We start from the raw sequence: 23,779 nt of genomic DNA on the forward strand, positions 1-23,779 counted from the left end.
CCACCATCAAGCGTCTAACAGATATATAACAGGGAAAGAGCCCGCTTGGAAACGTCTTTCCCCCCCAAATCCTCCCCAAACCCTACACCCCCTTTCCTGGGGAAGGCTTGATAAAAATCCTCACCAATTTGCATAGGTGAACACAGACCCAAACCCTTGGATCTTAAGAACAATGAAAAAAGCAATCAGGTTCTTAAAAGAAGAATTTTAATAGAAGAAAAAGTAAAAGAATCAGCTCTGTAAAATCAGGATGGTAAATACCTTACAGGGTAATCTGATTCAAAACATAGAGAATCCCTCTAGGCAAAACCTTAAGTTACAAAAAGACACAAAAACAGGAATATACATTCCATTCAGCACAGCTTATTTTCTCAGCCATTTAAACAAAACAGAATCTAACGCATATCTAGCTAGATTACTTACTAAGTTCTAAGATGCCATTCCTTTTCTGTTCCCGGCAAAAGCATCACACAGACAGAGAGAACCTTTGTTTCTCCCCCACTCCAGCTTTGAAAGTATCTTGTCTCCTCATTGGTCATTTTGGTCAGATGCCAGCGAGGTTATCCTAGCTTCTTAACCCTTTACAGGTGAAAGGGTTTTTCCTCTGGCCAGGAGGGATTTTAAAGGTGTTTACCCTTCCCTTTATATTTATGACAATAGCTAAAGGAGACATTGTTGAAAATTCAACCTGCTAATTCTGTTATGATGGAGGGTCCGTCCTCATCTCAGACACTGTACCTGCCTGCTCAGCAAAATCAAACTGTTCCAGACGTTCACAAAATTGTGGCTAAACACACATACAGTGAGTTATTTCAACCCAGGGAGCCCTTTCTTTCTACTATGCTTCATCTCATCTACACCACTAATCAAAATTTAATTCAGAGAGAAATATTTATACAGGAAAAGAAATGTGAAGCAGTGATGACCAATGTGTGTTTGTGTGTTTGTGTGTGTGTGAGGGCGGGGGGTGGGTGGTAACTTCCTCTTACTTATGTTGCACAGGACTCTAACCTAGTTGGGAATTTCTGAAGGAGCATGCCACTAGAGCTACTATTAAACTTCATGTCAGCTGCAGGATAAAATCCTGTAATATTCCTGAAATGAATGGCATGCCTCCCTAAAGCACCACCACAAGAAACATTTTGTTAAGTTATAGATCTCATGCCCACTGCTGACTTTCCTGAGAACCCATTATTTGCCAGTGTTTGACTCCAGTATTCTGGACTCCAGTATTCTTCTCATATTACATCTTCACTAATGACAATCTCTGAAGGGAACGTAGGGAAAGCAGCATTCCAGAGCCAATGTGGTATTTGTTGTGGAGGTCTGAAAGCAGATTTTGCTGCAGAGGCCTGTCCCTGACACAGCATGATTCCCATGGTGGGGCAGCTTGCCACAGCGCATACAGGCCCTGGTCAAGACAGTACAAAACACATGGACCTCAATACAACCAGTAGGAATTGAGATAGTTGGTCACAGAGCCACCTTCTCAATAAATTAGTGTAATCACTCATATGATTGTGGAAATCCCCATCAAAGTATGTGAAATTAAAAGGTTTTTTCCCACCCGCATTGAGACAGCATCTGTACATCCACCTACTCCAGCTGTATTACAGACGTTTCAGTTCATCTGCTGATGGTAGCCCCAAAACCCCAGGCTGAGCCTGATGAAGAATTTAAATGGAGGAATCTCATACTAATTTTTCTGTTTTGTTTCAAGCACTAAACTCTGCTCTCTGGCACATCTGGTGTAAATCTGGAGTGATTTCCACTGAAGTTGGCCCAAATTACCTGGTCCACTAAGGTCACTTTGCTGCTATGCAAAATGGTCTTAAACCAGTCAGAGTTTCCATTGGAATTCCAGTGTGAAGGAGAATCGCTGCTGGCATAGAGCTGTGCTGCCTCCCATGCAAGACACCTTTCCCACACCAGCATAAGCGGGAGGGCTGAGGGAAAGGAGTGGGCATGAGGTCTGCATGGGGACGTTACACCAGCAGGCTAAGTTAAAGTAGGACACTTCTTGCTCTTGTGCTCGGGCTAGGAGGACTGTATCTGAGAGCCACAATCAGCTCCCTGTAGCCTCCCCTTGTCACTGCAGTCGCATGCTTCTTGGAAAGAGTGGTTAATCAAGGCCACTGACTTCAATAGGGGTAACTTCCTATTTAAACTGGGGAAGCTGAGAACAGAATTTGGCTGGAAGTGAGTTCAGTGCACTTGAAAGGTAACTGGACTGAAATCCTAAGGTACTGAAATCTTCCCTCAATAGAACATGTACAACATTCTCTTATCAATGCCCATTGATGAAATTATGTATCAAAAGAACATGTGAACTCCTTGATTGCAGATGGCTTCTAGCAAAAAAGTATGTCAAATTTGTCTCACACTGTCCGACTGTTGTGTGTTAACTCTTTCGAAGAGGGACGTCAATGAGGCAAGAAGATATTGTAATTTCCATGCTTATTTGATAGTCAGCCTCTCTGCAGGCATAGGTGCTGGAACCAGGGGTGCTGCTACAGCCCCCAGCTTGAAGTGGTTTCCGTTACATACAGGATTTACAATTTGGTTAAATGGCTCTCAACATCCCCACTATACAAGTTGTTCCTGCACCCCTACCTGCAGGGACAGCCAAGCAATTCCAGTTCTATTGGTGTTTTGTGACAATCATCCACTAGGAACTGGAGGAAGAGAAACTCATTTCATATAGGCCTGAATGGTCTTGTGATAGTGTGGCAGAGATTTTCACCCACTGCCAGTCTAAACAAATAAACTAACATCTGCAATTACTAATCCTCTGAGCACGGCAATTCCCCTTCACCCCCTTCCTCACCACTTCCCATCCACAAGACTCTTTTTTTCCATAGTGTTAGGCAGCTTTAGACAGTTGGGCAGTGGTGAGTCTGCAGCTGGCATGTTCAAGAGGCTGTGAAGGGAAACCTGATAAAGTGAACGTTAACAGACTGGAGGATGACTTTGCATAAAAAAGCATTGCTCCCTCAAAGCACAGTACAGTGTACTGTGATATACTCCTACACAAAGAGAAGTACCTGCTACACTGTGCACTCAAAAAAAATGATGACTATGTACCAGTCCATTGTCTGAGCCGACCCCATACTTTACCAAGATTCAGTCCCTGTTATTTTCTTTTGTTTTCCTTTTGATGTGTCTTTGTTGCACTCAACACCGCCTCAACTTTAGTGAAGCCAGTTATATGAGGGCAGTCATGCCAAAGAATTTTGCTGTACACAGATATTGCAAAGGGGCGCATGGTTGGTATTCTGGCCCATTGAAGCCAATGGCAAAATGTCTATTGATTTCAGTGGGGCCAGGATTTCACCCCATAACAATGTTGTGATTCCCTGACATTATCAATGTGTCCAAGGGACCCACCGATCTTCTTAGCCTGTCAGTGGAAGTACCATAATGCACAGTAGTTCTATTGACATCAAATTCTGTTAAAAGGCATTTATAGTGATATGACTGTAAGATGTATACATTGTTGATTTATAGTGATATCACTGTAAGATGTATAATTGTTTTAGTTCCTTCCCCCCAAATGCATTTTTAACTAATATAGAGGAGTGCTTTAATACAGCTATTTTAAATTATTATTTATAATTTCTATAGCATCATAGCTGAGTATAGTGCAATTTTTAAATCATGTGAAATATAATTACAAATGTAAAATCCCTAGCATTATTACTTATGTAGTATATATATTTCTCGCACTACCTTCTTGGATAACTATTCATTCCTTAAGTCATATTGCACCAGCAAAAAGAAGTTTTAAAAACATTTCTTCACTTTTCTTAACAGACATATGTGATTAGTAATATTAGTTAATATGCATGAATAGACATCTGGACCATATTCAGTATCTGACATAGGATGTTTGGGCCAGAGGCTTTTTTCAGAATGCAGATTTGAACTATACTTATACAGGTTATTAGCAAACTACAGCATTGTCTAATATTTTCTTTCAAATGCAGCATTAAAGTATAGTGAGATTTTGATTAGAATAAAAAACAAACATAAATGTGCAATATTTGTCCATTGACTGTAAGGAGATAATGAAAATATTCCTTGACACTGCTGAGACAGGCCTATCATAGATTGCTACTCTGATTAAAAGGTATAGGGAAAGTGCTTTGTACCTTTTTGACAGTGCAGCCATAGCACAATACACCACTAAATCCACATTCACTGATATAGATTTCTCCTAATGTACATGTTATACTGGAATGTAAACATGAACTAGATAGGTAGGACAAACCATTTTCGACTTCTGAGTTGTTCACTATTTGGTATTCATTACTCATAGTGTGGAATTGATCACATAAGTCACATAGTATTGTTTCTGATTGCTCATTGGCTGACAAACATTTTAAATAGGACAGTAACAAATGGTGGACACCAAATACTGAATAACAAATACTCCTGTTAGAACACAAATAATATTGTTCACACAAATACAGCCATTCCACAAACATTTGGAAAAGGAAAATAGCACTCACACAAGTATTAATGAACAGCAAATAAAAAAAGAACATAAATATGGCTGACCTGAACTGCTGGCGCATGAACAAATATCTTTGAGCCTGCTTCTGCAACATTCAACCAGCACTATAGAACCATACAGGGCAATAAAATGTAGTAAAGCATTTAAGCATATGCTTAACTTTCAATTAATCCAAATTAACTATGACATTTCTTTAACAAAATACCCTGAAATCTGCAGACTATGTCTATATCAAGCAAAACAAAATTATAGATTGCTCTTCCAAAATTCAGAGTTTATTATTCTTTTTGTGGAAATGAAAATATAATTATAATTGCAGTTTTTAGCAAGACTGGAATGAAACAGAATTCTTGTAATGAGCTCATCCTTAACTCAGATCATGTGTACACAAAAGCAAGATTTTAGCTCTCATTTGTTAAGCACATAGGAAAAAAAGTGGCCAGCATTTTCAATTACCTTTCTGTGTGATCAGTCTTATCCGGATCCACTGAAGTCAATGGCAAATTCCCTTTTCCCTTAATGGTGCTGAACTATCTTTCATCTTCTCTTCCCCTCATGCAAGGAACTTCTATACTTAAGATTTTGCATCCTCATAGAATGTTGATTACTGGTTGAAGGCTAATATAACTCAATTCCGTATTATTATTAAGAGGGAAGATATCATGCCTGAGCAGATTTGGAAACAGGCCAAAACCTATGATTAGATTTTCTGGATAAGGTACTTGCAAAAGCACCTGTTACCTGAGCACCTCAATCTTTAATGTATTTATCCTCACAACATCCTTGTAAGGTAAGGAATTGCTATTACTCCTGTTTTACATACCGGGAACTGAGGCCTAGAGAGATTAAACTGTAGCTTGACTATAGGCCACACAGGAAGTCTGTGGTAGAACAAGGAATTGAATCCAGGTCTCCCAAATGCTGGGTTAGTATCATACCCACTGGGTCATGCTGCCTCACCTTGCCACTTTATTAATATGCCAACTTTACATAGTATACTGAGACTTAAGTATGCGACTACTAAGTGCTGGATTCTGCACTCACATTGCATAGTACTTAACTCACATGAGTTGTTCCATTGACATCAGTAAGTAAATAAGTGCTACCCACTCAGAGTAGAGTAGTGGAACAGGGCCCTTAGACTGTACTATGAAATTCAGGAAATGCAAGATTCCCAACCTTAACTGTCACCTTTTTATTGATTATAGTTATTGTTAAGCACAGGGGCTGAATGAGATAAAAGAAAACCACAATTTCTACTCTAAAGAGTCTCCAATTTAAAGCTTGCACATTTAGTGGTCTGATTATGCATTTATACTAGTTTTTGCACAGGTGTATCTTCATTAGCTCTGGTGAAGAAATTCTTGATTTATACTGGTGTGAGAGGAAAAGCAGACAGGCCTATATATTACAAAAGGGTTTTTCCGTCTAGGATCATACAACCCTGATTGCAGTAACACTAGTTAGCAAATAACTTCATACCACGGAAATAAGCTGCATTGTTTTCTTACATTGTGTTTGTAAAACTGTAAACATGGTATACAGAATCGTAGGCTTCCATGTTAAAACTACACATTATTTTATAACACTTGATGAACAAATATAATGTTTTGTGTTATTGCATATATAAGTGTTATGATTAGATGATAAAAATCCCTATTGTGCAAAAGTGTCTCTGGAAACCTGGGGCCAGATCTTCAGCTGGTGTTAATCAGTATGGCTCCAATGAAGCCAAGGAAGCTATGTCAGTTTGCACCAGCTGAGGCTCTGGTCCCTTAACTTTACATTTTCTGATTTCAGTGAGCATAACATTTCAATCTTAGCAGTACATCAGCATCATTTTTGCATTTAATAGCAATACATTGTGCTGAGACTCACTTTTACTTAGGTCATTTATTAAAAAACAAGCTATGTACAAATAATTAGGGACTAGATTGTCAGAGGCTTTTGGGCAGATGAATCGGTGGGAGCAGGGGGCATAAGGAGTTTTCTCCGCACTCCTTAGGGGCTCCACATAAGGGCCCAGAAAGACCCCAGTTCCTATACTCAGGGAAGCATAAGGACTGCCCCCCTCTGTGTCTCCCTCCTGCTGTGCACCCACAGGGCCACGAATCCCCTAAAGGAAGCAGGCAGGGGCAGGAAGAGAAGGGTCATGGCATGCTTCTTCTGCATGCTAGAGAACTGGGAGAGGGATTATGCCTCCCCCCGTTCCTCATATGCTGGTGCAGATTTGTACCTAAATGATGGAATTTGGCCCTTAGAGAACTATATTAAAGTAAGGTGAGCTTTTTTCCACAACCAAAAAGGAACAGGCAATGAATAAAGATTTGTAGCAGCCAGCACCAATGAACATCTGCTTATTACTGTGACTAGATTCAGGAACACACCAAAATGTGCCATTTAAAAAGAAGTTTACACTACTGAGAGTGCCATTTTCTGTGATTAAGTAGATTTCTTTGAATTTTTCCAATCCATTTTAATCTCTCTGAATATTCAGCCATATTAGTTCTTTTTGTGAGATGTTCTTGAATGGCTATTAAGTGAGAGTGCTTTCATTTCTTCTGCCCACCTGAAAATGATACAAAGAAAAACAGGAAACAGTAAAAATTCACATGAATTAAGAATAAGATGGTTAACACACCCCACTATAGTGTATAATATAGTCAAATACAAAATAAGGACCAGAAATCATGGTTCAGAAGTGAAGCTGAGTCCCACAGGCCATGGTATTGCATGGTTTTAATGCTGTAGCAAATGGCTTTGCATGAGTCTTGTTTGGAGATTGAGGGTTTTTTTCATAATGATACTTTTGGGGTGTGAAACTATATATTGGTTGAAACTGAAGAAAATGTTGGCATGGATTCCTGTGAAGCACACAGCTCTAGTGTGTAGGTTCACAGAGTCCGAGTAAAGCCGCAAGTAGATTATATATGCTCAATCATAAAGAGTACTCTCCTACACCCTCCATTTTAATGGCCATTCAAAAGAACAGAACAAAACCAAGGACACTCTACCTTAGCTTGGTTCTTTTGTTTCAATGGGATTTAAGGGAATAGTTACTTCTACTGAGTTCAAGTCAAATGAGCTTTTCTGTACAGGAAATAGAAATATGTTAACATCACTGCTGTACACATTCAAGCTGTAGAAACCAAATGGAAATATTATAATAATAAATAATAATAAAAGATCTGCTGGTCTTACTTTTAATCTCTGTAATCTATTTTCCTCATACCGATCAGTTTCAATCATATCATTGCATGTTAAAACTGTTCACGCTTTAACATTTCAGTAAGCATTAATTTATTTTTTAATATTAAGGTTACAGATAGATGGCTTGAAATGTTAATGTGCCAACATATTATTAACTTTCCATGCATCTTGCCTATAGTCCTCAGAGAACTAAAGAGCACAATCTAAACTGGATAGGCTATGTTCTCTTAGGGTCAGTGACATTTTCAGATGGACTGTCATCTGCTGGTGCTGAACCTCCTGGTGACAGAAAAGTATCTCAGAAAGAGATAGCATTGCAAAGCAGGGACCATCATTACTCCAGAAGTGGCTGGCATTGGCCAGGACTGGAGTATAATCCAGGTATCAGGAAAATATGTATATCCTAAAAGGATTAAGGATGTCATCCACTGGCAGAATCTCACGGGGAGATCTAACAGTGGGTGAAACCTCATTAAACGATCAGTGCAAATCTGAGAGATCACTGAAGAAATTTAAAAATAATAATATAATTACAAAAATATAAGAATAATAAATATAAAAAAGTTTACACTTACTCTTGACTTTTTCCATATACAGAAATAAATAATGACACTACAAATAAGGAGGATCCCAAAGGAAATGCTGAGTCCTATCACTGAATAAGCAAACAAATAGCATTAGTTACTGTGAGTCATCAATAAAGGGAACAAACAAGTACATCCTTTGGCAGGATATAATGGCACAAGAGATAACAGTTATATAATACAGTGAAATCTCGATCTTCAAAAATGAAACTTCAAAATTAAAAAAAAAATCTTGATGAGCACAAAAATGAACCATACATGGTGGCTATGACTGCCTTTTTCTGGACAATGTGACATAACCTAAACCTTAGCAAATCAGCTCAGGACAACTAACCCCTAACCTCCCCTAAGTGTCTGTTGAACTTCATGAAGGACAGCACTAAGTTTAGAAACATTTTCCCAAACAATAGGTCTATGTTTTATATGAAGACACTCAATGGGATCCAAACTTTTTGACCTGCCCTTGGAAAATGTTTGGAATACAAATGATTTGTGCAGTTTTATTAGAAGTCTATGAACCCAATCTTGTGACATGGCTAGACTCCTTTTAGAGCAGGGGTCTTTTAGAAGTGGTGTGCCGAGTCTTCATTTATTCAGTTTAATTTAAGGTTTCGCGTGCTAATAATACATTTTAACATTTTTTAGAAGGTCTCTCTCTATAAGTCTATATATTATATACTAAACTATTGTTGTATGTAAACAAGGTTTTCAAAATGTTTAAGAAGCTTCATTTAAAATTAAATTAAAATGCTGATCTTACGCTGCCGGCCCACTCAGCCTGTTGCCGGCCTGGGGTTCCGTTCACCTAGGCCAGCAGCGGGCTGAGCAGGGCCCGCAGCCCGGACCCCAGCTGGCAAGGGGCAGGCAGGCAGGCAGCCAGAACCCCAGACCAGCAGTGGGCTGAGTGGGGGCGGCGGCCGGGATCCCAGACTGGCAGTGTCAGTCTGGGGTTCTGTTTGCCGGCTCCTGCCAGCCAGGGTCCTGGCTGCCAGCCCTGCTCAGCCCACTGCTGGTTTGGGGTCCCAGCCCTGTCCACACAGAGTAGGTACCTAACTTCTCCCTGGTTCTAGCCATTCTCTTCCTCTCTCTGCACTGAGATGAGGGTGGGAGTGTGCTGAGAACAGGGCTGGGGTGAAGGAGCAGGCTGGAGGTTGGGGTGCAGGGTCTGGCCAGGAGCTAGAATGAGGGAGGGGGCTCAGGGTTGGGGCAGGAAGTTTGGGTAGCTCCCATTTGGTGCAAGGGGTGCAGGTGGGAATGAGGGTGTGTGTGTGTGCAGGAGCTCCCGTTTGGTGCTCAGGGTGGGGGTGGGGTGGTGGGGGGTGCAAGAGTCAGGGCATGAGGTGTGTGGGGGCTGGGTATGTGTGTGGGGTGCCGGACTCAGGGCTGGGGTTGTGGGGGGGGTGCAGGTGTCAGGGCACAGGGTTGGGGTGTGGGGGGGTGCAGGGGTGAAGGCAGAGGGCTGGGTGTGTGTGAGGAGGGTTCAAGGGTCAGGGCAGAGGGCTGGGTGTGTGTGAGGAGGGTGAAGGGGTCAGGGCAGAGGGCTGGGGTCGTGGGGGTGCTCCCAGCCTCCTGCCCTGAGCAGTTCATGGCAGGCGGCTGGAGGGGATATGCCCTGATTCCACCCCTTTCCCCAAGGTCCCTGGAGCAGAGAGCACGCTGCGGCTCCACTTTTACCTCTGCCCCGCTTTTCCCTCTCCCCCTCCATAGCAAGGGCCATCAGCTGATCGGCCCCAGGGAGGGAGAGAAGGAGGGGCAGGAACCCAGCACACTGGGGGAAGAGGTGGGAGGAGGGGGAAGCTTGCCTGCCCTGCAAGGAGAGAGTGGTGGGCGGGAGGCGGAAAAAAGCAGGCCGGGCCGGGCAAGATTTTTAGTGGCATGCTGCTGTCTGCCCAGGTCCAGCAGACAGAAGCGTGCCATTAAAAATTGGCTTGCGTGCCATGTTTGGCACATGTGCCATAGATTGCCCACCCCATTTTAGAGCAAGGTAGCCTTACCAGTACATGCCTTTTGCAGGATTTCAAGCATTAACTTCCTGCAATTTGTTTCATTCCATTTTTTCTTTCAGATTTACTTTCATTTTCACATTGTTTTCAGAAGATAGATGAGATACATGACCCAAGGTGAAGCCATTTAGTAGCCACAGCGTGGCTCTTCCATCCATAGAAAAAACAGGGTGTCATAAAGTTGAGGTGAACTGGTTAAAAATAAAGGTTTCAGAGTGGTAGCCGTGTTAGTCTGTCAGCAAAAACAACGAGGAGTCCTTGTGGCACCTCAGAGACTAACAAATTTATTTGGGCATAAGCTTTCGTGGACTAGAACCCACTTCATCAGATGCATACAGTGGAAAATACAGCAGCAGGTATAAATACATGAAAAGATGTGAATTGCCTTACCAAGTGTGAGGTTAGTCTAATGAGACAATTCAATTGACAGCAGGATACCAAGGGAAGAAAAATAACTTTTGAAGTGGTAATGAGAGTGGCCCATTTCAGACAGTTGACAAGAAGGTGTGAATAACAGTAGGGGAAAATTAGTATTGGGGAAATTAGGTTTAGGTTTTATAATGACCCAATCACTCCCAGTCTTTATTCAGGCCTAATCTGATGGTATCTAGTTTGCAAATTAATTCCAGTTCTGCAATTCCAGTTTTCACGTTGGAGTCTGTTTTTGAAGTTTTGTTGTTGAAGAATTGCCACTTTTAGGTCTGTTATTGAGTGACCAGGGAGATGGAAGTGTTCTCCTACTGGTTTTTGAATGTTATGATTCCTGATGTCAGATTTGTGTCCATTTATTCTTTTGCATAGAGACTGTCTGGTTTGGGCAATGTACATTGCAGAGGGGCATTGTTGGCACATATCACATTGGTAGATGTGCAGGTGAACAAGCCCCTGATGGTGTGGCTGATGTGGTTAGGTCCTATGATGGTGTCCCTTGAATAGATATTTGGATAGAGTTGGCACCGGGGTTTGTTGCAGGGTTTGGTTCCTGTGTTGGTTTTTTTGTGGTGTGGTGTGTGGTTGCTGGTGAGTATTTGCTTCAGGGTGGTGGGCTGTCTGTAAGCGAGGACTGGCCTGTCCCCCAAGGTCTGTGAGAGTGAGGGATCATCCTTCAGGATATGATGTAGATCCTTGATGATGCGCTGGAGAGGTTTTAGTTGGGGGTTGTAGGTGACAGCTAGAATGTCACTTAAAGACTTAAAGTTACAGAGACGCCATCACTTACACTAGTTTAAATCTGCAAGTGGCCCATGCCCCATGCTGCAGAAGATGGCAAAAACAACAAAACCCAAAAGCAAACAAAACAAAACAGGGTTTCTGCCAATCTGACCCAAGGGAAAATTTCTTCCCAACCCCAGATATGCTGGTCAGTTGGACCCTGAGCATTTTGGCAAGACCCAGTGGCCAAACACCTGGGAAAGAATTCTCTGTAGTAACTTAGATCCCTCCCAATCTAGTGCCTCGTCATCAGCCGTTGGGTATATTTGCTGCTAGCAGTCATAGACAGGCTACATACCATTGTAGGCAGTCTCATCACAGGATCCCCTCTACAAATTTATCAAACTCAGTCTCGAAGCCAGTTAGGTTTTTCTCCCCCACTGCTCCCCTTGGAAGGCTGTTCCAGAACTTCACTCCTCTGATAGTTAGAAACCTTCATCTAATTTCAAACTTAAACTTATTGATGGCCAGTTTATAACCATTTGTTTTTGTGTCAACATTGGCCCTTAACTTAAATAACTCCCTCAGGGTATTTATCCCCCTTGTGAAGTGCTGGGAGTGGAAGGTGCTTAGCACCACCTCATGGGATCTGACCCCCCCAAATCCATCAGAATAGATGTTTCTTTAAAAGCCAATAATTCAGGTCCTGTAATTAAATGGTATAATTTTGACTGAGTGTTTGTCTTTTCAATAAATTCCTGAATGTAACCACTTACAGAAGGTTTACAATTCAAGGCAGAGATTCCCTACTCTTGGACCATAGAGAGAGCTGGCTAGTCTCATATTGTTGGCTCCTCTTCCTCGCTTCAGCCAGAGTCCTGCACTTAGGATGGAAGAATCCCATGCACCGCTACAGACTAGGGACCGAATGGCTAGGCAGCAGTTCTGCGAAAAAGGACCTAGGGGTTACAGTGGACGAGAAGCTGAATATGAGTCAACAGTGTGCCCCTGTTGCCAAGAAGGCTAACGGCACTTTGGGCTGTATAAGTAGGGGCATTGCCAGCAGATCGAGGGACGTGATCATTCCCCTCTATTCGACATTGGTGAGGCCTCATTGGAGTACTGTGTTCAGTTTTGGGCCCCACACTACAAGAAGGATGTGGAAAAATTGGAAAACGTCCAGCGGAGGGCAACAAAAATAATTAGGGGACTGGAATACATGACTTACGAGAACAGGCTGAGGGAACTGGGATTGTTTAGTCTGAGGAAGAGAAGAATGAGGGGGGATTTGATAGCTGCTTTCAACTACCTGAAAGAGGGTTCCAAAGAAGATGGAACTAGACTGTTCTCAATGGTAGCGGATGACAGAACGAGGAGTAATGGTCTCAAGTTGCAGTGGGGGAGGTTTAGGTTGGATATTAGGAAAAACTTTTTCACTAGGAGGGTGGTGAAACACTGGAATGCGTTACCCGGGGAGGTGGTGGAATCTCCTTCCTTAGAAGTTTTTAAGGCCAGGCATGACAAAGCCCTGGCTGGGATGATTTAGTTGGGGATTGGCCCTGCTTTGAGCAGGGGGTTGGACTATATGAGCTCCTGAGGTCCTTTCTAACCCTGATATTCTATGATTCTATGATAAGACAACTACAATACATAAAACCCTTGTTTAATTTCTGTAGAAGCAACTGCTGTCGTAGCCACAGAGATGTTATGTAATTGTGGAGGGGAGAGGTTCCATGAAACAATTCCTCTGTTAAAAGGTGGTCCACACTATGAAAAAAGCTTATGAACCTTTGCTTAAGGCATCTGAGTACTGTAAAACCTCAGCAAAAAGTTCTGTTTAAGGAGTTAAATGAGAAAACATCACATAGTAGGGGAAAAACACACTAATAAGTGGTTTCTGAGGAGCAGCCTTGTTAGTCTGTATTCGCAAAAAGGAAAAGAGTACTTGTGGCACCTTAGAGACTAACCAATTTATTTGAGCATAAGCTTTCGTGAGCCATCCAATGAAGTGAGCTGTAGCTCACGAAAGCTTATGCTCAGATAAATTGGTTAGTCTCTAAGGTGCCATAAGACCTCCTTTTCTTTTTACACTAATAACTATAGCTAGTCACAAAACCAAAAAGTATGTTTGAAAAGTAATAGTAACATTTTCCTTTGTTTTGTCTCTCCTAGCCACTCACCACACTCTCCCATACTGAACCCCAGTCTTGGCATACAAGGAGTAATTGGAATTAGGGTAGTCAGTGAGAAAAAAAAGATACTGAAGTTATTATTAAAATAAAAATAAATCAATAGTACTTCAGTGGATACTAACTACTAATATAGCACAATGCATTATTATTAGTCAGATGAATATACAACAATAATATTAAGGTTTGCACTTAAAGAAAAAGTCCTCTAAAATTTCCTTTATAGATGCAGTTCTTTTCAGGCCATTCTGGGCATGCAATATAATGTCTATTCTTCAAAACTTGCAATGGTAAATGACTTAGGCACCTAAAGAGGCAGATCAGTGCCTAAAGACCTTTGATCTGGACCTCTGGGCTCAGATCCCCATCCCTGAACTGGGGAACTTTTTATCTTAGATACTATGGTGATAGGCAGCAGTATAAAAACTAAGTGCCTACCACGTGAAATCAATCGCCATAACAAAGCCCCTATAGATTTCATGGAGTCATAGACACTTCTCGCTTTTGGGGTCAAAACTGCTTGGGACAGATTAAGAGTACATAAGGGGATTAAGGTCGTGAGCATTCTTATTCATAGATTCTAAGGCCAGAAGGGACCACTGTGATCATCTAGTCCAGGGGTTCTCAAACTGGGGGGTCAGGACCCCTCAGGGGGTCGTGAGGTTATTACATGGGGGATCATGAACTGTCAGCCTCCACCACGAACTCTGCTTTGGCTCCAGCATTTATAATGGTGTTTAATATATAAAGAAGTGTTTTTAATTTATAAGGGGGTGGGTCTCACTCAGAGGCTTACTATGTGAAAGGGGACACCAGTACAATAGTTTGAGAACTACTGATCTAGTCTGATCTCCTGTGTAACACAGGCCATAGAAATCCTCCCCGCTCCCGCCAAAAATCCGTTTGAACTAAAACATAACTTTTAAAAAACATCCAGTCTTAATGTCTGTTCTTCAAAACTTGCAATAGTAAAAGAAACCCAGCAGTGAGAAAGACATGGGAAGCCTATTGGAAAGTCGAAATATACATATTAAAGTTGTTGACATACCTAGTCCAGATAATTGCTGTTCTTTCTCTATGGAAAAAAAACAAAAAAAACATCAAAGTTAATTTTGAGGGGAAAAACAGGCTCTTTGGAGGCAGGGGCCTCGCTTTCTTTTGTGCTTGTACAGCATCTAGCATGATGTGGGTGCTACCAGAAACAAATAATAACATGCAACTTCTCTGTCACAGTTAGTAAGTTCCCTTCCAGCTATTAATTACTGCGTGCTTATATTCACGCTGAGCATTTTGCTTGTATGCTGCATCCCATTTCACCTTCCCTACATCTTTCTTTTGTCTAGACTATAAGCTCTCTGGGGCAGGGACTGTTTCTCCTTACATGTTCATACAGCACTTAGTGCAATGAGGCCCCAATCCTGACAGTAGCCTTCAGCTCCACTGTAATACAAAAAACTATTAATAATAATCTGTTACTAATGAGGTAAGGTGGATCCTGACAGTGTGGGTTCAGGTGGAGAGGAGCACGAGGGTGCGGCCTGATGTCACTTCTCCTTCCTGACTTTCTTCTGGTTACTCCACTCTCTGCCTCAGGTATGGTGCAGTGAGAAGCACAGAGCAGACAGCTGGGATGGGGGAAGGAAATCCAGCAGCCATCTGCAGGGCAAGCAGAACAGCTCTAAAAGCTGCTGGAGGAGAATAATACACCTCAAAAAACCCATCTAACTCTGGCTTTGAGGCCCTACCATGACAAGAGCATAGCTCTCAAGCTTCGTGAAGCTCTGTGATTTTATGTAAATTGTTACTTAAGTTAATTTGCATAGATATACATAGCTTGCATACAGGCACAAACTTCCATACAAATTGTGGCGTTAGTGCTTGTGAAAGGCATTGGTTTGACACCAGATTTCCCTTACAAGATTCCCTCTAAAGCAACAGGAGCAGGTTTGGGGAGGCAGCACTTTATTTCTTACATCACTCAGAAAACGGGGGAGGTCTTGTGGGGACCTCAGAAGCAGCTTTGTGGAGAGCCAAGGATTACCAAGGGATCACAGTTCATTGGAAGGATGGAGTCTGTGAGTTATTGGAGTGAAGCTGGGGGAGAGGGGGTAACTACACAGTGACATTAGCCCCATTCCCCCATATTCTGTTCTCCCGTTAGGTCATTTCCCACACAGCAACTCCTACTCTTCCCGCAGCTCATATCCCCTCTGAGCTCACTTCATATCTCCTGTCCTCAGTGGTTTCTGCTCCCCATCATTCCTGCTCCCTCTCAACAGCTCCTGCTTCCTCTCCTTAGTTCCCCTCAGTAACCCATCTGTTCCTCACAAATAGCTCCAGCTGCTTTCCATAGCTCCCCTGTCTCCTCCACCTACCCTGACAGTTGGGTACTGCTGCCTCTGCTGCTACCTCCTGCCTTCTGTGAGCCAGATTAAGGGCTAGACACAAGAGGCACAGGCTGAGGGCTCATTACTAAAATCCTGTGTTGTCTTAGAGTCTACATTTTCATTTTTAAAATTGATGATTGCAAAGAAAAGCTTGAAGATGTGACGAGAGTATAATCAATGTCTCAATGAGGTTTATAATACTGCAGTTACTTCCTCAAATCAAATCACTGAGGCATTATTGGCTCTTTGGCCAGCAAGTACACTCTGGCCAAAATTACCTTGATATAACAGAAGCTGCATCAGGCCGCAAAGAACTGCTTAGCTTAAACCTGGACTGAGCCCTGCACTTTCTGAAACTGGGGATAGCAAGATCTTTGCTGAATCTCTAAGACTGTAGTGCAGGCATTGTAAGGGCACCTTCACGGCACCTTCTTGAATGGTGATTTAAGCAGCAGGTCTTAACAGCAGTTAAGAAAAGGAGCCTTGTACCATCTCATTGCACTAGGAAGGATGAATGGGCAAAGAAAACCCTTAGTTCTTTTCTGTCTAAGCAATGTGACTTTGAGGAAGAAATCTGATTTGAGGGGGAAATTTGCAAGAGTCCATCACTGCAGGAGTGGCAGGAAGAGCAGAAAATAGTGACTTAACAGGACTAGAGTGTGCATAGTGAGGGGAGAACGGATTCAACATTGTAAGGAAATAATGAGTTAAAAAAAAACAGACCTGGCCCCAAAGGCAGGTTGACTAAATTGTTGTCCTTATGCACTATGGCCACCGTCGTCTCCCCCGTCGTGTCTGGGATGGTCGCCTCCGTGACGGGCGCTACCGTCGTCTTTTCCGTCGTGTCTGGGACGGTCGCCTCAATGATGTTCTCTTCCACTGCCATCACATCTCCTAAATCTTGTGCATACATAATATTAAAAGAAAAAAAGTTATCACTGGTGGGGCTGATAGCAGTGCCTTTTATTAACTCTATCAGACACTTTCCTTAGAAGACTCTGGTTTCAGCTGCTTATAACTTTGCCCAACTTTAATGATTCAGGCTGAGTTTTTTGGAAAGTTTCAGCTAAAGTGGTTTGCCCGTTTAAGCAACATTTTACCCCTGTGAAAAATATTCTTACATCCTTTTCTCCTACATGGGATAGCCCCCTATGCTTTGGAGCAAAGACTTGATATTTGAATAGAGTCACACTGGTACTGGGATTGTGCCTTTTGCCCTCGCTGTGAAAATCTGCCTAAATCTGGCTAAGTTATAAACCTCTGAAAAATCTCAGTTTGCACACATTCAGCAGCGTGCACTGAATACCCAGGGCTACAGGAACTGAGCAGGATTTGCGCTGCACTTGCTTCTCCTGCCCACTGAGAGCTGCTGTGGTGCCAGACGCCAAAACTAAGAGCAGAGAGACTGTCTGTCATTACTCAGTGCTGGCACTACTCCCCCTGCTGGCCCCCAGGAAAGGTGAAAGCTGCCTGACTCAAATCCTGAAGGGCCAGAGCTGGGCTGGGAAGAAGTCAGAACAGAGGAGCAGAGATGGGCTGTGGGAAGGGGTAGGGAATAAGATGAAGGTGGGGAGGAGACAAACTGTGGGATACATGCTAAAGGACAGGGACAGACAGAACTGCAGAAAGGCCTGTAACCACTGCAGCACACTCCCTTCCAGAACCTGGACTGCAACCCAGGATTTCCTTATGTCATCATTCCATTGTTGTCTAGCAAATAACTGCAAAACCCACTGGTAAAGTGCAAGTCTGATCCCATCTAGTGGCTGGTTCACATAGCAGATAACAACCTATTACTGCTAGCAGTTATCCCATTAGTTCGTATTTTAGAGTTCTATGCTGTGGCCCTAAAGGTTACAATCCTGCTAATGACAAATAGGAGAGTCAGTATTGTTCCACATGATAGTTTTGTTGAGGTTTGTTTGTGCTTTTAAAAGTATAGGAAAGTACCTACAAAAATCTATGTTAAAAGAATGTTAAAGGTGCAAAGTCTAGCTTGTAAAAGTTAGGAAATACCAGAAGTCAGGTTGAATTCATCTTTCTTGCATGTAAGCAGCATTATACACACTTTAATCACACATTACTATTTCCACAAGACCTCTGCCTCATTCAGTGTATGCACAAGGGGGCTCCTCTTTATGAAGAACGGAAAGGGGATGAAAGAAGAGAGAAATTTAGATAAGTAGAAGGAAGGAAAAGTTAACCAGAGGGACAACAAACACTGGATTACACTGAAAGAGAGAGAAACAGAGACAGAACCCAAAATGTAATGAGGGAAAAGAAGTAGAAAAAGAATGTCATGGTAAATTATTATATTTTATTATTGAAATGGCAGTCAAATATAAATGATACTGTACAGGAAGACAAGTAAAACAATTCATATATAATGTACATCAAATACAATTTTATCTATAGCATTGTCTATAGTGAGTAATGCGATGAGAAAGATTCACCTGGCATCACTGCATGAAAAATTAAATCAATCTATGTTTGAAATAGTTAAATGTCTACCTTGGGTAAAATCCTGCCCCTAGTAAAGTCAACAGGAGTTTTGTCATTGATTATCTTCAACTGTCCCCATGTATTTTACTTATAAATATGAAAAAAATGTATTTGGCAATGTCTTCTTCCACCTTCTGCCACAACCAGCAGATCTGCATTGATAAAGGCAGAAGCACATGCTAGCCCCTTTCGAAGGCTGTAGCTGGAGCCAATCTGCCTTACTGTCTCCAAGGAGCATTGTGCCCTAGTGCTGCTAGTCCCAGCTATATGCTATGGTGCCTACATGACTTAGGCACCTAAAGAGGCAGATCAGTGCCTAAAGACCTTTGATCTGGACCTCTGGGCTCAGATCCCCATCCCCGAACTGGGGAACTTTTTATCTTAGATACTATGGTGATAGGCAGCAGTATAAAAGCTAAGTGCCTACCACGTGAAATCAATCGCCATAACAAAGCCCTTATAGATTTAATGGAGTCATTGACTCTTCTCGCTTTTGGGGTCAAAACTGCTTGGGACAGATTAAGAGTACATAAGGGGATTAGTGTCGTGAGCATTCTTATTCATAGATTCTAAGGCCAGAAGGGACCACTGTGATCATCTAGTCCAGGGGTTCTCAAACTGGGGGGTCAGGACCCCTCAGGGGGTCGTGAGGTTATTACATGGGGGGTCATGAGCTGTCAGCCTCCACCACGAACTCCGCTTGGGCTCCAGCATTTATAATGGTGTTTAATATATAAAGAAGTGTTTTTAATTTATAAGGGGGTGGGTCTCACTCAGAGGCTTGCTATGTGAAAGGGGTCACCAGTACAATAGTTTGAGAACCACTGATCTAGTCTGATCTCCTGTGTAACACAGGCCATAGAAATCCTCCCCGCTCCCGCCAAAAATCCTTTTGAACTAAAACATAACTTTTAAAAAACATCCAGTCTTAATGCCTGTTCTTCAAAACTTGCAATGGTAAAAGAAACCCAGCAGTGAGAAAGACATGGGAAGCCTATTGGAAAGTCGAAATATACATATTAAAGTTGTTGACATACCTAGTCCAGATAATTGCTGTTCTTTCTCTATGGAAAAAAAACAAAAAAAACAACAAAGTTAATTTTGAGGGGAAAAACAGGCTCTTTGGAGGCAGGGGCCTCGCTTTCTTTTGTGCTTGTACAGCATCTAGCATGATGTGGGTGCTACCAAAACCAAATAATAACATGCAACTTCTCTGTCACAGTTAGTAAGTTCCCTTCCAGCTATTAATTACTGCGTGCTTATATTCACGCTGAGCATTTTGCTTGTATGCTGCATCCCATTTCACCTTCCCTACATCTTTCTTTTGTCTAGACTATAAGCTCTCTGGGGCAGGGACTGTTTCTCCTTACATGTTCATACAGCACTTAGTGCAATGAGGCCCCAATCCTGACAGTAGCCTTCAGCTCCACTGTAATACAAAAAACTATTAATAATAATCTGTTACTAATGAGGTAAGGTGGATCCTGACAGTGTGGGTTCAGGTGGAGAGGAGCACGAGGGTGCGGCCTGATGTCACTTCTCCTTCCTGACTTTCTTCTGGTTACTCCACTCTCTGCCTCAGGTATGGTGCAGTGAGAAGCACAGAGCAGACAGCTGGGATGGGGGAAGGAAATCCAGCAGCCATCTGCAGGGCAAGCAGAACAGCTCTAAAAGCTGCTGGAGGAGAATAATACACCTCAAAAAACCCATCTAACTCTGGCTTTGAGGCCCTACCATGACAAGAGTATAGCTCTCAAGCTTCGTGAAGCTCTGTGATTTTATGTAAATTGTTACTTAAGTTAATTTGCATAGATATACATAGTTTGCATACAGGCACAAACTTCCATACAAATTGTGGCGTTAGTGCTTGTGAAAGGCATTGGTTTGACACCAGATTTCCCTTACAAGATTCCCTCTAAAGCAACAGGAGCAGGTTTGGGGAGGCAGCACTTTATTTCTTACATCACTCAGAAAACGGGGGAGGTCTTGTGGGGACCTCAGAAGCAGCTTTGTGGAGAGCCAAGGATTACCAAGGGATCACAGTTCATTGGAAGGATGGAGTCTGTGAGTTATTGGAGTGAAGCTGGGGGAGAGGGGGTAACTACACAGTGACATTAGCCCCATTCCCCCATATTCTGTTCTCCCGTTAGGTCATTTCCCACACAGCAACTCCTACTCTTCCCGCAGCTCATATCCCCTCTGAGCTCACTTCATATCTCCTGTCCTCAGTGGTTTCTGCTCCCCATCATTCCTGCTCCCTCTCAACAGCTCCTGCTTCCTCTCCTTAGTTCCCCTCAGTAACCCATCTGTTCCTCACAAATAGCTCCAGCTGCTTTCCATAGCTCCCCTGTCTCCTCCACCTACCCTGACAGTTGGGTACTGCTGCCTCTGCTGCTACCTCCTGCCTTCTGTGAGCCAGATTAAGGGCTAGACACAAGAGGCACAGGCTGAGGGCTCATTACTAAAATCCTGTGTTGTCTTAGAGTCTATATTTTCATTTTTAAAATTGATGATTGCAAAGAAAAGCTTGAAGATGTGACGAGAGTATAATCAATGTCTCAATGAGGTTTATAATACTGCAGTTACTTCCTCAAATCAAATCACTGAGGCATTATTAGCTCTTTGGCCAGCAAGTACACTCTGGCCAAAATTACCTTGATATAACAGAAGCTGCATCAGGCCGCAAAGAACTGCTTAGCTTAAACCTGGACTGAGCCCTGCACTTTCTGAAACTGGGGATAGCAAGATCTTTGCTGAATCTCTAAGACTGTAGTGCAGGCATTGTAAGGGCACCTTCACGGCACCTTCTTGAATGGTGATTTAAGCAGCAGGTCTTAACAGCAGTTAAGAAAAGGAGCCTTGTACCATCTCATTGCACTAGGAAGGATGAATGGGCAAAGAAAACCCTTAGTTCTTTTCTGTCTAAGCAATGTGACTTTGAGGAAGAAATCTGATTTGAGGGGGAAATTTGCAAGAGTCCATCACTGCAGGAGTGGCAGGAAGAGCAGAAAATAGTGACTTAACAGGACTAGAGTGTGCATAGTGAGGGGAGAACGGATTCAACATTGTAAGGAAATAATGAGTTAAAAAAAAAGACCTGGCCCCAAAGGCAGGTTGACTAAATTGTTGTCCTTATGCATTATGGCCATCGTCGTTTCCCCCGTCGTGTCTGGGATGGTCGCCTCCGTGACGGGCGCTACCGTCGTCTTTTCCGTCGTGTCTGGGACGGTCGCCTCAATGATGTTCTCTTCCACTGCCATCACATCTCCTAAATCTTGTGCATACATAATATTAAAAGAAAAAAATTATCACTGGTGGGGCTGATAGCAGTGCCTTTTATTAACTCTATCAGACACTTTCCTTAGAAGACTCTGGTTTCAGCTGCTTATAACTTTGCCCAACTTTAATGATTCAGGCTGAGTTTTTTGGAAAGTTTCAGCTAAAGTGGTTTGCCCGTTTAAGCAACATTTTACCCCTGTGAAAAATATTCTTACATCCTTTTCTCCTACATGGGCTAGCCCCCTATGCTTTGGAGCAAAGACTTGATATTTGAATAGAGTCACACTGGTACTGGGATTGTGCCTTTTGCCCTCGCTGTGAAAATCTGCCTAAATCTGGCTAAGTTATAAACCTCTGAAAAATCTCAGTTTGCACACATTCAGCAGCGTGCACTGAATGCCCAGGGCTACAGGAACTGAGCAGGATTTGTGCTGCACTTGCTTCTCCTGCCCACTGAGAGCTGCTGTGGTGCCAGACGCCAAAACTAAGAGCAGAGAGACTGTCTGTCATTACTCAGTGCTGGCACTACTCCCCCTGCTGGCCCCCAGGAAAGGTGAAAGCTGCCTGGCTCAAATCCTGAAGGGCCAGAGCTGGGCTGGGAAGAAGTCAGAACAGAGGAGCAGAGATGGGCTGTGGGAAGGGGTAGGGAATAAGATGAAGGTGGGGAGGAGACAAACTGTGGGATACATGCTAAAGGACAGGGACAGACAGAACTGCAGAAAGGCCTGTAACCACTGCAGCACACTCCCTTCCAGAACCTGGACTGCAACCCAGGATTTCCTTATGTCATCATTCCATTGCTGTCTAGCAAATAACTGCAAAACCCACTGGTAAAGTGCAAGTCTGATCCCATCTAGTGGCTGGTTCACATAGCAGATAACAACCTATTACTGCTAGCAGTTATCCCATTAGTTCGTATTTTAGAGTTCTATGCTGTGGCCCTAAAGGTTACAATCCTGCTAATGACAAATAGGAGAGTCAGTATTGTTCCACATGATAGTTTTGTTGAGGTTTGTTTGTGCTTTTAAAAGTATAGGAAAGTACCTACAAAAATCTATGTTAAAAGAATGTTAAAGGTGCAAAGTCTAGCTTGTAAAAGTTAGGAAATACCAGAAGTCAGGTTGAATTCATCTTTCTTGCATGTAAGCAGCATTATACACACTTTAATCACACATTACTATTTCCACAAGACCTCTGCCTCATTCAGTGTATGCACAAGGGGGCTCCTCTTTATGAAGAACGGAAAGGGGATGAAAGAAGAGAGAAATTTAGATAAGTAGAAGGAAGGAAAAGTTAACCAGAGGGACAACAAACACTGGATTATACTGAAAGAGAGAGAGACAGAGACAGAACCCAAAATGTAATGAGGGAAAAGAAGTAGAAAAAGAATGTCATGGTAAATTATTATATTTTATTATTGAAATGGCAGTCAAATATAAATGATACTGTACAGGAAGACAAGTAAAACAATTCATATATAATGTACATCAAATACAATTTTATCGATAGCATTGTCTATAGTGAGTAATGCGATGAGAAAGATTCACCTGGCATCACTGCATGAAAAATTAAATCAATTATGTTTGAATCAAATTATGTTTGAAATAGTTAAATGTCTACCTTGGGTAAAATCCTGCCCCTAGTAAAGTCAACAGGAGTTTTGTCATTGATTATCTTCAACTGTCCCCATGTATTTTACTTATAAATATGAAAAAAATGTATTTGGCAATGTCTTCTTCCACCTTCTGCCACAACCAGCAGATCTGCATTGATAAAGGCAGAAGCACATGCTAGCCCCTTTCGAAGGCTGTAGCTGGAGCCAATCTGCCTTACTGTCTCCAAGGAGCATTGTGCCCTAGTGCTGCTAGACCCAGCTATATGCTATGGTGCTTACATGACTTAGGCACCTAAAGAGGCAGATCAGTGCCTAAAGACCTTTGATCTGGACCTCTGGGCT

General features: G+C 42.5%; 1 protein-coding gene across 11 annotated transcripts in view; it reads right to left on the reverse strand.

The window, feature by feature from the left end:
• Positions 1–4,415: 4,415 nt before the first annotated feature.
• The window catches only part of LOC144264047 (uncharacterized), a 34,272-nt gene continuing 14,908 nt past the window's right edge, over positions 4,416–23,779 (reverse strand). For 2 of the 11 annotated variants that reach the window (XM_077815303.1, XM_077815302.1), the window contains exons 4-10: positions 21,641–21,817; positions 19,581–19,607; positions 16,765–16,941; positions 14,703–14,729; positions 8,302–8,381; positions 7,531–7,606; positions 4,416–7,085 (exon numbers count right to left, since the gene is read on the reverse strand). In XM_077815303.1, the coding sequence (XP_077671429.1) occupies positions 7,532–7,606; positions 8,302–8,381; positions 14,703–14,729; positions 16,765–16,941; positions 19,581–19,607; positions 21,641–21,817 (563 nt within the window). In that variant the 3' untranslated portion in view covers positions 4,416–7,085; position 7,531. The remainder of the gene's footprint in view (positions 7,086–7,530; positions 7,607–8,301; positions 8,382–14,702; positions 14,730–16,764; positions 16,942–19,580; positions 19,608–21,640; positions 21,818–23,779) is intronic. The other 9 variants (XM_077815305.1, XM_077815306.1, XM_077815304.1 and 6 more) reach the window with 9 other exon arrangements.

The sequence above is a fragment of the Eretmochelys imbricata genome, chromosome 4 (genome assembly GCF_965152235.1).
Source record: "Eretmochelys imbricata isolate rEreImb1 chromosome 4, rEreImb1.hap1, whole genome shotgun sequence".
Taxonomy (NCBI): Eukaryota; Metazoa; Chordata; order Testudines; family Cheloniidae; genus Eretmochelys; species Eretmochelys imbricata.